We start from the raw sequence: 17,283 nt of genomic DNA on the forward strand, positions 1-17,283 counted from the left end.
ACAGTTTAATCAATCAGGAACTTTAACCATAGCATCTACAGGAAGAATTAAAAAGCTTCAAGCAGCAAATAGTTATAAGAAAATTAAAAAATAATTATAATGGATTATAAAATTGGATTCAAAGTCACAAATTTCTTCTCATTTTATAAAATATTTACGGACATTGATATTATATGCTATATCAATAACAGGAAGATAACATCAGGCAGCAACTTACAGAGCCAAGACAAATTATGCCATTTAAATGCAGATAAAAACCATTGACGCGATAGCGTCCATCGTTAGTACATACTCGTCTTGTTTATTAAATGAACGGATAGTTATTCTTACAAAATATTTTCCTATAAATTACATAACAATGGCCTTTCATGAGAAACTTTAACAGGCGTTTTCATGAAAATTGAATGTATTCCCACAAATAATAGTGGGCTAAATCTCCATCGAAGGGGTGTCTATTCATCGGTAGCCCTGACGCTTAGTGAACCAGAACTCCGCCCTCCTCAATTTAGCATTTGTGCTCACAATGAAGGGCCCCTGCGCGCATACAAAGCTAAAGAATTAACATAGGTTATATGCAACAATAGAAATAGCGTAAACATTGCCAGAGTAACTCCATGCATGAAATCACCCCAGCTAAGGAGCGTTATGATGTCCGTCCTATAAGCTCAACTACATTACCCGTGAGATGCCGGGGACTTGGTACTAATATTGTTGCATGCATAGTAGAAATTTTTGGGAAAGAGAGAACAGAAATATGATTTTTGGCGGGGAACAACAAAATAAATGATGCATTGGAAAATCAAAAGAGAAAGAACGGATATTTCCATATATTTGTACAGTGGTTGGTTGATATGAGATGGTGGAATAATTATTAAAGCTCCGAGAAGTGAGAATTAGACAAGTGGCAAAACAGGCAACCAGGCTTCTACTTCATAAGTATAGTCCAGGTAGTAAAAATTCTGATACATCTCAAGGAACGGGGAAAGCCATCAATGCAGTGTCATCTGCCCGTGCATATATCTGACTGCATGATATTCAGTCATCATAATTACAGCAACGGATTGCTGTCAATTGAAGTTAACCGCCTCATTCAGAACACGCCAACATAGTTCTCGTTATTCTTTCCATAATGTAATGTGAGAATTCTAAAGAGACACAATTTGACAATTTTTTGTTATATGACCCTCTACCCAGAACTGAAAATCACCGAAATGTAATAAATAAATAAATTCAAGTGTCAGCACATTGTAGAACACAGTAGTAAGAAATACCCTGTGCACGTGTAGTAGTAAAAATAATGCAGCGCTCTGTTCAGACATGCATGAACTTCCCTACTGCTTATTTTACGAATGAAGGTGTCCCATAAACTGGGCTAATCCGAAAATATTATAAAGAAAAAACTGAGAAGCTACACCCCGCCACAACCCCACAGAAATAACCAATTTCCTCGGCTTGTTTCAGGTGCTATTATACTCTTCAAGAAAAGAAAATAAAAACATACCATTAACTTTTCCTTGAGCAGAACCAAAAATCGTATGCTCAAACAAATCTTTCGCAGCATCTACCATTCACATAGAACAAACATCAATCAAAATGTCAAATCATAGAAGTTAATGGAATTATCCAAACTAAATAAACATTTTGTGCAAAAATACAAACCATGCTTCATCGAGAGGGATGGATCTTCCTCTTCAACACGTCCAACAATCTTTGCAGGATTTCCAGCAACCATGCTTAAGATCAAAGAATAAAAGAATGTCAAAATTGATCCATGCCATAGACATCTCATGTACTTTTTTAACAATGGACGGTAATGAAACATGAGGATATAAACTCAAACGAAAGTAAACTGATCAAATACAGTCTGAGTTAACAACTCAAATATTGGCAAGGGCCTTTCCGTAACTATCTTTGCAGGATTTCCAGCAAGCGTACTCTTAAAGTATCTAACTACACCAAATCTCCAAATTTATTGTGAGGATCTAGTGTTATGAATAGTGATATGGTACTGGTGAAGTTAACCATGATGTCTAAATACACACGATGGGATATACTTATATTCTAGTGTATGTATATGTGACACATGTCAAGTGTTGCACGAGGTTACATCCTGGTTTAAAGAGGCAAGTTCATCAAATTGTTTACATATTTACATAATCAAAGATTACACCTAAGGTAATAGTTCCTGAGAGTTAAGAAGTAGAATATAGATAGGTATAAGTTCTCCAAGCAATTGTGCGACAGTATTCATTCCATCTACTCTAATAACCGTTTGAAGATGCTCAAACCTATACATTCTGGGAGAACAAACAATTCAAACAGTGACAAGCATGTAAAAAGTACTAAGAAGAAGTGATGCGAGGAATCAACATAGAATTATGAAACAAAAGGAGCTAGAAGAGCAAAAGAACCAAAGGGGGTCAAACCCACATATGAGGCAGCATTGTCCTGGTTAAGCCAATGTTTTCTTTAACCTCTATATATGAACAAACTGGACAAACTCCAACGAAAAAATGGCTATATATCTAATGCAGTATATTATTAAGGACTAAAAGTTCTTTTTTCTGAAAAGCCACTAGAACTAATTATCCTTCCAAATAAGATATCTCGCGAGTCTGTAAATTCATTAAAACAAGAAAGATGGATATGATTCTTCAAAATATATGAATAGCTCAAAACAATCAGATGTCAATGTTACTAACCTGTGGGGAGGTATATCCTTTAACACAAGGGAACCCGCGGCAACCATAGCACCTTCACCAACTGATAAATTACCAAGAATTGTAGCACCAGCACCGATAAGAGCGCCATGACCAATTTTAGGGTGTCTATCACCAGTTTCTTTGCCTGTGCCACCTAATGTAATGCCCTGAAATCAGATAACTACAAATATAAGGACACAGTCTTTGTTAATTGCTGAGGTGCTATTGAGCCACATACTTCTGTACAAAGACGTAATTTTACAGAATTTACACATAAGACAGTATCTTTGTGCATGCCTTTAAACAGAATAATATTCACTTATGGTAGTATACTCTTTTGAAGAACATAACAAGCAAAAAGCAGAACTAGATGATACAAAATACAGGGGGGTTACTAAAAAAGCCAGAAAATACAAAGCAGGCTAGAGTAAGGATAACATGGATTTATATGAAATCATTGTATTTCCCTTCAACGTCACCAGCAATTCTTCAATAATATGAAAAGCATGTGTGTCAGAAGTAAAAGCAACATCTAGATAAGCTCAAACTCAAGCAAAAGATATTCAAAACAAAATTTTATTTTGAGAACTTCTGATTAAGAATTTCAGATAATATGAAATTATGATTAAGAATTTCAGATAATATGAAATTATCATAATTACGGAGTAACATAATAGACTACCAATGGAGTTAACGTGAATTAATGCTTCTTGACCTGAAGATAATGGTAAAAATTAAGTGGTCTCCAGTGACAATGGTTTCCCATAGACATTGTTTTTTCCCAACCCATCCCTACCGTGGTAAAGGTACAGAAAGATCACAAATCAATGTTCTTCTGATGAATTTCCAAAAAAGAAAAATATTCTTGTGATGACTACACTAAGTAATACTTCAGTGACACGTACATAAAAAGAGCGAATCAAGTGCAATGATAAATTTCAAAAAAAAAAATTACTATTTCATATTTCAAAACATAAATGAGGTCCAAATAAACTCAATTACCCAGAAAGCTCACTATGAAATAACAGACAAATCTAACACCTAAAAGTAATCACATGTGAACTCAACAAATTGATGGTCAAAATACCCATCACACCATGTGAATTTGGAAAGTAAGTGCACTTGCCTGCATCAAAGAAACCCTGTTCCCAACAACAGCAGTTTCACCAATTACTAGACCTGTTCCATGATCCAACAATATCCCTTCTCCAATTTTTGCAGCTGTATAGTATTTAAATAGGAAAAGGTGTTAGAACGACTAATCATACACTAACTTAATATTCATTATTCATACTGGCAGTTTAGAGGGAAAAAGAAGGCAAAAGAATGAAGTATTGGAGAATAAGGAAAGAGGAACAAAATGACAACACACTGCTCCTGAAGATGTCTTTTGCAACAAATCATTTTAGTTGCAAGATATACTTTCAGATGATAGTATGGAAACTATCTGCTCTTTTCACCAATTCACCTTGCATGTAATTGTTGACTCTAACAGAATTGAATAGTAAAAAAAATGAGCTTGATTCAGTAGCTAAAAACTATGGCTTATAGACATGGAATGAATGTAAAATAATCAATCAAATCTGAATTAAAAAAAAAGGTTATGCAGTCAATATTTACAGAAACAGCCTTAATTTTTTTTTTGTATTCCATTTGCAGCTTCAAACGAAAAATCTGCAAAAGTAGTTCAGTTTTATACTATATATTACACAAAGGTCCTATTAAAGAAACCATGTCTTTGTCGACTGCAGGACATGCCCATTCTGTGATATTTGGAGGTCCTCCTACAACACCTCAATGTGAACTCTTATTTGACACACAATCCTAATTCTGTAACACCAATTTTAACATTAAACTAGAAAATTCCATGCCCCTTTCATATTACCCAATGCTTCGTTGGGTATGCTTCTCCTTGACATATTAAAACATTAGTTCAAACTGTCATTTAACATAAGATGAGAGATATGTTAAGCTTCTCCATTGGAAGTAAGAAGAAACTGCTAGCTAACATCCATACAAACATCACCAATGTTTATTCTTGCCATATTATCCTAATGTGAAAATTGCATTTTTTGTCATAAACATCAAAACCAACTAGATTGATTTAAAGAATAAATTATGTACTAGTATTGATGTAACTAAACTAAGCTGAGTCCTATGTTACGATTTACTGCACCAGCATACCATGTCCTATACTTGAGACGGTGAAGTATCTCCCAAGTTTTTCATAGTATAGTGTATCCATCCTTGGTGCATTCCCAGTAGCCTTTCTATGCAATATAGATTCAATTAAAAGGCGGGAAGGAAAATGAGACAGCCCACCAACAGCTTGGCCAATGTGCGCATCTATTTCCACACAAGTCATCATTTACCCAAATCCTCTCAAATGCTGAAGTTAATGAAGCTAAAACATTTCAAATCATGCACCTTTAACTTTTATAGCAAGTTGTGTACCCAGTTTCATGATGATTTATGCATGCAATTTTATCTTTAAGGATGTATTTCCCTACTTAACACCAACACAAAACTCTTATCAGATGTAGACACATGAAAACCAAAGTTCATTAGTATCAGGTCAATAAATTGGTGAGGACTTGATATTTTAATGCTTCCAGATGAAAATCTAAATAACCAACTGTTGATAACTGAATTATATTAATATTAAAGCTCACCCAATTTTCTACTTACGGGAAAAGCTTATCTATTGCGTTGCATATTTTCAATGAAACAGGGAAGATCAGGATATCAAGAGAAAGATAGTTTTAATGCATCCGATGTCTGGAGGTCCTCAAGCCTCTTTCAAGTGATGGGAGTTTGAATTTTCCAGGCAACTCTGCAGTTCCAGTATGTTGCAATAGAAATCCTGTAGGTTTCGACACAACTCTATCAACAACTATTAAAAATCAAATTATTCCACAGCTGCATGTTCAGTTTCTTGCTTTGTTTATAATGACCTTCAATGAGCATCTAAATCGTCTCTCCTTTCTAGTTCTTGTCTCTCCCACTAAAAGAATAAGCTTTCTAATATCATAACACATGCATTATCATAGTCCATAAATGCTAAGAATTTTTGATCGGCCAAGCTTACCATGAATGGTGGACGCAAACGAGTACATGGAAGGTTCAAGACCCCCTCACTCCACTGTAAACCCAACCAACAGGTGCACACCAAGGTTCCTGCTTACCATTCGTTTGATGGGGTTCAGATGTTTTTGCTTTCTAAATCTTGCCGTAGATCCTCTGAACCCAATACAAACATTTATTTGCTACATGACAAGTTGGAAAACATTGTCATACCCCGGTCTTAATTTCCTCACTACATACAAGTACTTCAAGCAGCATGTGGCACTTAAGAAAAGAAAAAAGAAGTCCAAACAAGGACAACGTGCATCCTTTAAATCAATTCATTAATAAAGAAAACAAAATTGCAATCATGCTTCAAATTATTACTCGCATATCACCTTCATTACAGCCATCCATGCAGTAATTATTATACAAAAGTCACGATTGTGCTAACCACTTGTATTTGATCTTCTTGTGGACTGTGGTTCTACATATGGCATGGAATTATTAGAAAAAAAACTAATCTATGATAATGCAAGAAGTCATTATTGTGCTAACCACTTCTATTTGATTTTCTTGTGGACTGGCCCGCATGGTAAAGAATTGTAAGAAAACACTATTATACGATACGGCCAATAAGACAAGCAGGTGAAACAAACTACGTTTGTTGATACCAACTTTCATGTGTCATATAAGTTCTCTCCAACTACTTCATGGCACAGCCATGTGAAGAACACGAAGCTACATAACAAGGTTAACCATACACATTTCCCTTACAAAGAAGTGAAAAGCATACTAGAAGTTCCATTAATTCAATCTAACTATTAAGTGCTAGTTTGATAACAGAGGGCTGCAACAGCCATAGATTGCCAACGTGTCCATGCAGCAAGCAAATCCACCAGAACAAAATGGATAACACCATAAAGCGGTTTTCTTTAGCTATATCACAAGTTCATAGAAAGGAATGGTGACATACCTGGGTGTATATCAACAGCAAAAACCTATTCATAGAAAGGAATGGTGACATACCTGGGTGTATATCAACAGCAAAAACCTAAAAAAGGAGCACAAGGTCAAACCACAACATGGATAGCAGAACTTAAAAAAGGAGCACAAGGTCAAACCACAACATGGATAGCAGAACTATGTTGAAGTGATGCTATGCATTGTAACAAAAAAAAAAACAATTATCACCTCACTAATTCGACTTTGCAATGCTAATGCCAATACTTTACGTCCCTGATTCCACAATGCATGAGCCACACGATATGACTGAAGTGAATGGTATCCCTGAAGGTAAGCACAAGATCATTTAACAAGAGAATTGAAATCGATTCATCGATGGAACTGATAAAAATCATGGGCTATTATGAGTATGTAATCTTCAAAATGAAAGAAACCACACCTTAAGGTACAACAATGCCCAACTATATGATCCACAAGCAGGATCTCTGTCCTTAAATGCCTTTAACGAGACAAATTGTTAGTAATCCAACTATAGAAAAGAGATAAAAACGAATATATAACGCCTTGACACTCTTGGCAACAGAATCACCTGAACATCCAGGCGAATTGAGCGTTGAATACCTCTATCATTCATCATAACTTTATCAAATATGTCCATTAGCTGCGCCGCTAACAGCGTCGGGTTCTGAAGCCTATTTGCCAGTACAAACCCCAATGCTCGCTCCAAGCAATCATGAGCCAGGACACTTGCGTACAAAAAACTGCTCAAAATTGGCTCCTTCTCAGCCTAAAATAAAGAAAAAGCAGTCAATTTTTATGAATAGTAGCAAAATTCAAGGGTTAATCACCTTCAATTACCTAAAATTTCATCGATTTTTAACTTTGATGCCCTGGGGTTTAAATTTGCCGAAAAAAGAAGTACCCAAAATTTACCATTTTTGACTTCAATACGACCTGTTACATTATCGTTCAGAATTACATTTAAAATGCATCACGTAATTATCATATTACTATTCGTGCTTTTATACTCTGGATTGAAAAGAAATCTCACCAATTCCCTTTCTTCCTCCTTCACCTGACCCTAAATTCACCGAAATTAAAAGCATTAATTCATTTTCTCCACTTTTTAGCTTAAGACGCTAGGGTATTTTTGGGCAAATTTGAACTTCAGGGTATAAAAAGCTTTTAAAAAAAAGGGGTCAACCGACCCAAAAAATAATAAGAAAAGGACCAATTTTTACAGAAACCGCGGACCTCGGACTTGGCTTCAGCTCGAATCGAATCCCAAATAGGATCAGCCGAAGCCTCGAAGTCTGAAATAACTTTCTTCGAACTCGCGCTCAGCTTTAGGTTTCCCATGGCGTAGATTGGGAACACGCGCTCTGATCGCCATTTCAACGGTCCGGACCTCGATTTCACTTCATCCTCCTCCCCAATTTCTTGAATAACCACGCAGCTGCAAGACATTTCGATGAAATTCTATGGTTTTGGTGCGAAAAGCAACTCCTTTTTTTTTAATCGAACGAAGAAGAAGAACGAAAGCGAAATCCCCGTTTTTTATTTAGGAAAAAATGCGTGACCTTGCCTTTGCATTTTGGCTCACACTTAAATACATATCGTATTTGTGTTAAGTCCCCATAGTAGCAGATCACGAGAAAATCCTAGTGGATAACCTTTTTGATTTGACTGAACTCGGTAATTGTGCCCTTTTCTATCCAAGTACCCTCTCTCTTCTACCGTTGAGGAGCCACCGAAGTTTTCGAACCCTAAAAACTCGTCGGATTTCAATCTTGGTTAGGTTTTCGCGGTGCAAATGTCGTCCAAGGAAGCAGCATCCGTTAACGATTACGAAGTCGTTTATCGTGGTTAACGGTAGGACAAAGACGGAGCCAGATCACAGTCTTCAGTCGCGCTACGCGAATCATCTGGGATTGGCAACGCGGAGGAAGCCACTCAAGAGCTTTTGGTCATGCGAAGTGGTGCAGTAGAATGGCGAGGCCGAAAAAAAAGAACATCAACGGCTCGTTCCAACGAACCCAAAACCAAAAAGCAGTAAGTGCTAGGCTAGGTTATCCAATATTTGGGGACTCGACGAAATTTTTCCTAATTCCATTTTCAAGTTAAGTGCTAGGTCTAGAGCAGTGCGTTACAGTCCATGCTAGTTCTAACTGGAGTTCATCTTCTAATTTCGTGTTAGTTCTACAATAGTGCATAAAAGTCCATGTTAGTTCTAATTTGAGTTCATCTTAGAACAGTGCTAGGTCTTAGAATAGTCCATGTTAGCTCTAATTGGAGTCCATGTTAGTTCTATAACAGTTTGTGTTAGTTCTATTAGAAGCTTATTCTTGTTAGGTCTAATTCCAGTTCACGTTAGGTCTAATTTAACTTGAACATTTGATTTTATTTTCAGGAAAAAAGTTGGTGATGCTGATGCTTGTGAAATAAGGCTAACCGCCAATATTGGGGCTTATTGGGAATTTATGAAGCGTCTTGCACCAAAGATTTGTCAGTGGCATAGAGATGCATATTGTGGAACTATATTTGAGCACTATATACTATTTGGAGCTCCTGCACCTGATCGCCCCACACTTGAGCTGGTGCTGAGCTATTATGATGGCGATAGTAACACATTTTCTATCCCTGATTTAAAAACTAGGGGAATAAAAATTGTTAAGTTTGATTTAGAATGGGTCCATAACCATACATCTTCCCCTCTTCATGGGGAAATCTTTTATACCAATCGGGACCTCCAAAAACAGAATCTGGGTGGGATACTTTGCTAAACTTTTCAAATTTGAAGAGGGGAAGAAGTTAAAAGAAGCACCAATTACTCATCGAAAATACCTTGAAGATCAACTAGAAAGTCTTGTGGAATCTACAGAAAAGAAGGATATCCAAGACTTTGTTCTGCTGCAAATTCTTTATCAATGTTCTATGATATGGTGCCCAGAAGCAAGGAAGGTATCCCTAGACCACTACTCAAGTACCTGGATAGCATTGAGAGAGTCAAAGGAGTTGCATGGGCTCAATTATTTCATACAGAGATTATTAGAGGCATTAGAGTTGCTTTGGAGGGCTTGAAGAAGTCAGGGGTTACATATGTCCCAGGTTGCATGTCATTATTGTGTGTAAGTCCATGTTAACTCTACTTTGGTTCTTTCTAGTTCTAATTGGAGTTATGTTAGTTCTAATTTATACCATGTTAGTTCTAATTGCATTCATGTTAGTTTTATTACAGTTCATGTTAGTACTATTTGTTGTTCATACTAGTGAAGGACCCTAGAGGGGGGTGATTAGGGTCAAGAGGCTCTAATATGCAATTTAAAAAACAGTACAAACAAACCACAGTAACAGAAGTGCAATAATAAAGAAAGAGATAAAGTTAGGAATCGTTATCCTTGACGCGCGATGTGTTAACGAGGTTCGGCCCGCTGACCTACGTCCCCGCTCCCCACTCTCGAGGAGAAATCCACTAACACATCCGGTTTGGAAGCCGGAACTTCGTCTACACAATGATCCCACAAGATCTCTCTCTCACTGCACAGTTGATCTCACAGATCACACTCCCTCACAGTCGATCTACACAAGATCTCACTCACAGCAGCAGAAAATAAATGCAAGACACTCTCTTTACACAAGCCCCTATAACAAAGAGAAGAGTACTGAAGCTGGGAAGTGAAACACACACAAGAACTCAGAAGAACAAGTTTGATTTGAAAATTTTCTCAGGAAGAAACAGAGCTCTCTGGTTCTCTTTCAAAACGTTAGGGCTTAGAGAAGAAGAAGCAGGCTTGGGGGTTTTTATAAAAGAGTTTAAATCAATAAAAACAAAAACCCAATCTTCCTATTTAGGAAGATAATCTACTTTGCAGGTTGTGACCTCAGACTGTGCCAATCACTAATAAGTGAAAGCACAAGAGTCGAGGCGAGAAACGACCGTTTAAAAAATCGCGGCTGACCAAATCGGTTGACCGAAGAAATAATCGGTCGACCGAAAATACCGTCGGTCGACCGACCGAAAAATTCGGTCGACCGCGGGCAGCTAAAGAAATTTGGAAAAACAAAGCCTTCCAATAAGCAAAATTAGTGCCGGTGAAGAGAGGTGGTCTAGTTGTGGATTGTCCTTCTAGCATATGCATATTCAAAGAGGCCTCCATTAGATCTTTTCTCTAAGGTTGTTAAACCAAAAACTGATATAGAGACCAAGCTCTGATACCAATTGTTGGACCCTAGAGGGGGGGTGATTAGGGTCAAGAGGCTCTAATATGCAATTTAAAACTCAGCACAAGCAAACCACAAAACAGAAGTGCAATCAAATAGAAAGAGATAGAGTTAGGAATCGTTATCCTTGACGCGCGATGTGTTAACGAGGTTCGGCCCGCTGACCTACGTCCCCGCTCCCCACTCTCGAGGAGAAATCCACTAACACATCCGGTTTGGAAGCCGGAACTTCGTCTACACAGCGATCCCACAAGATCTCTCTCTCACTACACAGTTTGATCTCACAGATCACACTCCCTCACAGTAGATCTCCACAGATCTCAACCACACAGCAGCAGAAGAAAAAACAAGCAAGAACCTCTCTTTACACAAGCCCCTATAGCAAAGAGAAGAGTACTGAAGCTGGGAAGTGAAACACACTTGAAACAGAGAGGAAAAACAGAGTTTTGAAAATTTTCTCAGGAAACAGAAAAAGCTCTCTGGTTTTCAAACGTTAGGGCTTAGAGGAAGAAGAAGAGGTCTGGGGATTTTATAGGAGAGTTTAAATCATTTTAAAACAAAAACAAATCTACCCAAATGAGATAATAATCTCTTCTTCAGACCCTCATCACAGACTGTGCCAATCACTAACAAGTGAAAGCACAGGGTTCGAGGCAAACGACCGTTTTAAAAAAGTCGCGGCTGAACAGAGGCAAAAATCGGTTGACCGAAGAAAATATCGGTCGACCGAAAAATACCTTCGGTCGACCGACCGAAAAAATCGGTCGACCGCCAGCAGCTAAGGAGTTTTGACAAAACATCCAGAGACTCATCGGTCGACCGGCACGGTCGACCGATTAAGGGTTGAGAAATTCGGTCGACCGTATCGGTCGACCGACGACACTCTGGAGACATAGAGAAGAAAGGTCATCGGATCGGTAGACCGGACCGGTCGACCGATTTCTGACATATTCTGAAATCAGGTTATTTGACCAAGTTGAAATATTTCCAAAATATTCATTTGACCTCTGAAAATTCTGAAACTTTGTAAAATGTTTTTAATACTAAAAACAAACTGCTTGGAAAAAGAATTTTGCAGATAGGTACTCAAACTTGTGAAAAATAGTATTTTGTGAAAAACGCTTAAAAGCACAAGTTTAAAAACGTGTGTGTGATTCCCAATAGCTTCAAGTAAACTCAGTAACTCTTTGCCTACATTCTAGCACTAGAGAGAAAAAACAAAAGAAAGCTAATATCCTCATATAGAGAGCAATATACTTGAGCTTTGATATAGCTTGAATCGGATGAAGCTTTTGATTGAATTTGTCGTTCTTGAAATAACGTTGCTTCATCTCTTGGCCTCCTCCTCCTTTGGATATCTTCGTTGTAGCGTATATTCCATCCATCCTCCGTTAATGGCACTAACGAGCTTGACAAATGATTTTACTACATTTACACTCAATAAGCCATTAGTACCGATAATGGTGGTTGTAAGAACATCATCAAAACATAAGGGCTAACAATCTCCCCCTTTTTGATGATGACAACCAACCATTATATAAGAGCAAAAATAAAATAGCTTATAGATAGGTGCTCCCCCTATCTATGAGCTCCCCCTAAATATATGCAACAAATGAGGAGATTTCTCTCCCCCTTTGTCACCATCAAAAATGGGGTAAAGAGAAATGCCAAATGCAAAATGCAACTAATCAAGCAAGCAATGTAGAACTTTCACATAGTGCATAAGCCCAAACCATTTCTTATGCGACAAAAATCATCCTCTCCAAGAGGCTTAGTAAATATATCCGCTAGTTGAGATTTGGTGTCAACAAATACTAGGGATACATCTTGTCTCTCTACATGATCGCGTAAGAAATGATGGCGCACGTCAATATGCTTAGTTCTAGAATGCAAAACCGAATTTTTGGAAATATTTATGGCACTTGTGTTATCACAAAAGATTTTAATATTTTGAAAATTCAAATCATAGTCAACTAAACTTTGTTTCATCCATAAAACTTGAGCACAACATAAGCCGGCGGCAATGTATTCCGCTTCCGTAGTGGACAATGCAACACAATTTTGTTTCTTGGAAGCCCAAGAAACAAGGGAATTTCCTAAGAATTGGCATGTTCCACTAGTACTCTTGCGATCTACCTTACATCCGGCAAAGTCGGCATCACAAAAACCATATAAATCAAAAGTGGTGCTTTTTGGATAAAACAAACCAAGGTTAAAAGTTCCATTAACATACTTAATGATCCTTTTAACCGCAATTAAATGAGATGCTTTTGGAGAAGCTTGAAAACGTGCACATGCACATACACTAAACATGATGTCGGGTCTACTAGCGGTGAGATAAAGAAGACTACCTATCATACCTCGGTATAGTTTTTGGTCCACATCTTCACCACTCTCATCCGCATCAAGCTTAACACTAGTACTCATGGGAGTAGGCGCATGCTTAGAATTCTCCAACTTAAATTTCTTCACCAATTCCTTCGCATACTTGCTTTGTGAAATGAAGATCCCATCCTTAGTTTGCTTGACTTGGAGCCCGAGAAAGAATGTAAGCTCTCCCATCATACTCATCTCAAAGTGATCCTGCATAACTTTAGAAAATTCCTTGCACAAGGATTCATTAGTAGCACCAAAAATAATGTCATCCACATATATTTGAACTAAAATGAAATCATTTTTCCTTTTTCTCACAAAAAGTGTGTTATCAATAGATCCTTTTGAAAAACCATTTTCAACAAGAAAACTAGAGAGGCGAGCATACCAAGCCCTAGGAGCTTGTTTCAACCCATATAAAGCTTTTTGTACCCGGTAAACATGATTAGGAAAAGCATGATCTATAAAACCGGGGGGTTGCTCAACATACACTTCCTCTTCTATAAAACCATTTAAGAAAGCACTTTTGACATCCATTTGAAATAGTTTGAAATTTTTAAAACTAGCAAATGCCAAAAACATCCTAATAGATTCCAACCTTGCAACCGGTGCAAAGGTTTCATCATAGTCTATGCCCTCCTCTTGATTGTATCCTTGGGCAACCAAACGTGCTTTATTTCTAGTTACAATGCCATGTTCATCAAGTTTGTTTCTAAAAACCCATTTTGTACCAATAACACTAGCATTGTTAGGTCTAGGAACTAACTTCCAAACTTCATTTCTTTGAAAATTGTTTAATTCTTCATGCATAGCCAAAACCCAAAACTCATCATTTAAAGCATCATTAACCTTTTTAGGTTCTAGTTGAGATAGAAATGCAACATTACCACATTCACTCAAGGCTTTTGAGCGAGTTATAACTCCTTTTGAAGGGCTCCCAATGATTTGTTCCTTTGGGTGGTTTGATGTGAATTTCCAAGCTTTAGGTTGTTCAACTTGATCTTGAGCATTTGTGCAATCTACATCCTTTTGAGCTTCTATAGAGGGAGTGTCATTGATTTGCAACAAGTCCAATCCTCCCTCAATATCATCATCATCATCCTTCCTAGGCAAAACAACTTGAGAGCCAACATTAGTCTCATCAAAAGTAACGTTTATAGACTCTTCAACAACGAGGCTTCGTTTATTGAAGACCCTATAAGCCTTACTTCGAGGTGCATAACCCAAGAAAATACCAACATCAATTTTGGAATCAAATTTATCATGGTGATCTTTTGTATTTAAAATAAAACATTTGCAACCAAAGACACGAAAATAGCCAATGAAAGGAGTTTTTCCATAATAAAGTTCATAAGGGGTTTTCTTAAGCTTTGGTCTAATCAAAACACGATTTAAAACATGGCAAGCCGTGTTGACGGCTTCCGCCCAAAAATATTTTGGCAAATCAAAAGAATTAAGCATAGTGCGTGCCATCTCTTGTATGGTGCGATTTTTCCGTTCAACAACACCATTTTGTTGTGGTGTTCTAGGAGCGGAAAACATATGAGTAATACCATGATGAGCACAAAAATCATAGAAAAATTCATTTTGAAATTCACCACCATGATCACTTCTTATTTTAACAACTTTCAAATCTTTTTCATTTTCAATCCTTTTAACATGATTAGCAAATTCTTCAAAACAATCATTTTTCTTAGCAAGAAATATTGTCCATGTAAAACGAGAAAAATCATCAATAATCACAAAAACATAGTGTTTGCCTCCAAGAGAGGTAACACGCATAGGACCAAATAAATCAAGATGAAGTAATTGCAAGGGTTTAGAAGTCGATACCTCATGGATGGATTTGAAAGAAGATTTTGTTTGTTTACCTTTGGCACAATCCTCACAAATTGTATCTTTTATGAAGTGCAAGTTAGGTAGCCCTTTCACAAGATTCTTCTTAGACAATTTTGAGATTAGCTCCATATTTGCATGTCCAAGTCTCTTGTGCCAAATCCAAGGATTTTCATCAATTGCCGCAAGACACTTTACATCTTGATTCACTAACTCATTCATCTCAAAAATGTAAACATTAGACTTGCGATTTGCAATGAAAACAATTTTTTTCATCCATACTAATGATGCATTTGTCCGGTTTAAAAGAAATATCAAAACCTTTATCACTCAATTGACTAATACTAAGAAGATTATGATTTAAACCACTTACTAAATAAACATCTTCTATTATGGGTGAGGGTTTCTTACCAATGGAGCCAATACCAACGATTTTGCCTTTCTCACCTCCACCGAAGGAGACATTGCCTCCTTCAATCCTTGATAGGGTTGCAAATAACTCTTTGTTGCCCGTCATATGATGTGAGCAACCACTATCAAGGTACCACATCTCCTTACGTCGTTGCCGCGACGTTCCCTACAAAAGAAGAAGATGAAGGTGTAGTAGCTTTAGGTACCCATGTCTTGGGTCCTTGGTGGTTAGTAGTCTTGGTACCTTTGGGTACCCATATCAAACCATAAAAATCTTCATTGTCTTTGATTCTACAATGAGTAGAAATATGTCCATGTCTCATACAATATGTGCACACAAAATTTCTTTTGTATGCATGAGAGTGAGAGCCATAAAACCTATTTCTACCATGATGATAATTAGCAAAAACATGAGTGGGTCTAGTCCTACAACCCTCAATTTCTAATTTTTCAATCTTTGATCTTAGTTGCTTATTCTCGAAATCGAGATCTCCTAGCAATTCATCTTTTAGAGCAAGAGAGGTTGTTAGTTGCTCTAGCTTAATATCACAAGAGGTATGCAATTTTTTAAAAGAAGAGTATTCTTTAGACATTCTTTTAAATTCAAAGTTCAACTCTTCTAAAGCCATAGCTATGTCACATTGCATATAGAAAGATTCACTTTCGGCCTCGGATATTACCTCATGTTCATTTGCCATGAAACAAACATTTGGGTCATGAAGAGCCAATTTTGCTCCTTCTTCATCACTCTCCGAGTCACTTGGTTCGGATTCTTCCCATCCGGCATACATAGCCTTCTTCTTCTTGTACTTCATGTACTTTTCTTTGAGCTTGGGGCAATCCTTAGCGATGTGACCCGGTTCATTGCATTCAAAACATTTAACTACACGAGATGAAAACTTGTTGTTAGATCGGGGATTAAATTTTTTGTTCATTTTAATAAGTCTAGAGATTCTTCTAGAGAGATGAGCCACTTCTCTAGAAAAATCAACTTCACTATCCGACGACGAAGATGAGTTGTCACTAGCTCCTTTGAGAGCTATGGTCTTCAACTTTGGTGACGGCTCCTCAACTTCACGTGATGGCACTTCCTCCTTCTCCTTCCCCTTTAGCTTCTTCTCATGCACCTTGAGCTTTCCGATAAGGCTATCAAGAGCTAAGGTAGTAAGGTCATGAGCTTCCTCAATGGCCGTAGCTTTGGGCTCCCATGCCGGAGTTAAGGAGCGAAGTATCTTGTAGTTCATCTCTTGAATGGATAGTTGCTTATCTAGACCATGTAATTCATTGATGATATTAGTAAAACGAGAAAACATAGCATCAATGGATTCATTTGGAAGCATTTTAAATAGCTCATAATCATGCATAAGCCCACTAATTTTAGATTCCTTAACTTGGGGGGTTCCTTCATGTGTGACACATAATTTTACCCAAATTTCGTATGCGGTTGCACACGTGGAAACTCTATTATATTCATTAGGGGAAAGACCACAAATTAAGGCGTTCATAGCCTTAGCGTTGAGATTAGCTAGGTGCCTTTCTCCATCGGTCATGTTCCCGACTTTGGACTTTTCCTCATATTTCTCTTCTATGAGCTCTAGAATGTCAAGGTCTATGCAACGAAGGTAAATTCTCATTCTAGCCTTCCAATAGGCGAAATTTGTCCCGGTAAAGAGAGGTGGTCTAGTTGTGGATTGTCCTTCTAACATATGCA

The 17,283-nt window shown here is 37.5% G+C and overlaps 1 protein-coding gene across 3 annotated transcripts; it reads right to left on the reverse strand.

The window, feature by feature from the left end:
- LOC109825924 (probable serine acetyltransferase 2) lies at positions 214-8,360 on the reverse strand. Of its 3 annotated transcripts, none has more exons than XM_020392841.1 (10): positions 7,986-8,360; positions 7,321-7,518; positions 7,171-7,230; positions 6,960-7,055; positions 6,742-6,766; positions 3,829-3,923; positions 2,703-2,869; positions 1,660-1,733; positions 1,502-1,561; positions 214-534 (listed from the first exon to the last, which is right to left on the reverse strand). In XM_020392841.1, the coding sequence occupies exons 1-10, from the start codon at positions 8,196-8,198 to the stop codon at positions 506-508; spliced, it is 1,017 nt and encodes a 338-aa protein (XP_020248430.1). In that variant the 5' UTR covers positions 8,199-8,360; the 3' UTR covers positions 214-505. The 3 variants fall into 3 exon arrangements, with proteins under 3 accessions (XP_020248430.1, XP_020248428.1, XP_020248431.1); XM_020392839.1 differs by lacking the exon at positions 6,742-6,766 and adding an exon at positions 6,795-6,819 and having other exon boundaries at positions 7,986-8,351; XM_020392842.1 differs by lacking the exons at positions 6,742-6,766; positions 7,986-8,360 and adding an exon at positions 6,795-6,819 and having other exon boundaries at positions 7,353-7,462.

This window comes from Asparagus officinalis, chromosome 10 (assembly GCF_001876935.1).
Source record: "Asparagus officinalis chromosome 10, Aspof.V1, whole genome shotgun sequence".
In the NCBI taxonomy this organism is placed as follows: Eukaryota; Viridiplantae; Streptophyta; class Magnoliopsida; order Asparagales; family Asparagaceae; genus Asparagus; species Asparagus officinalis.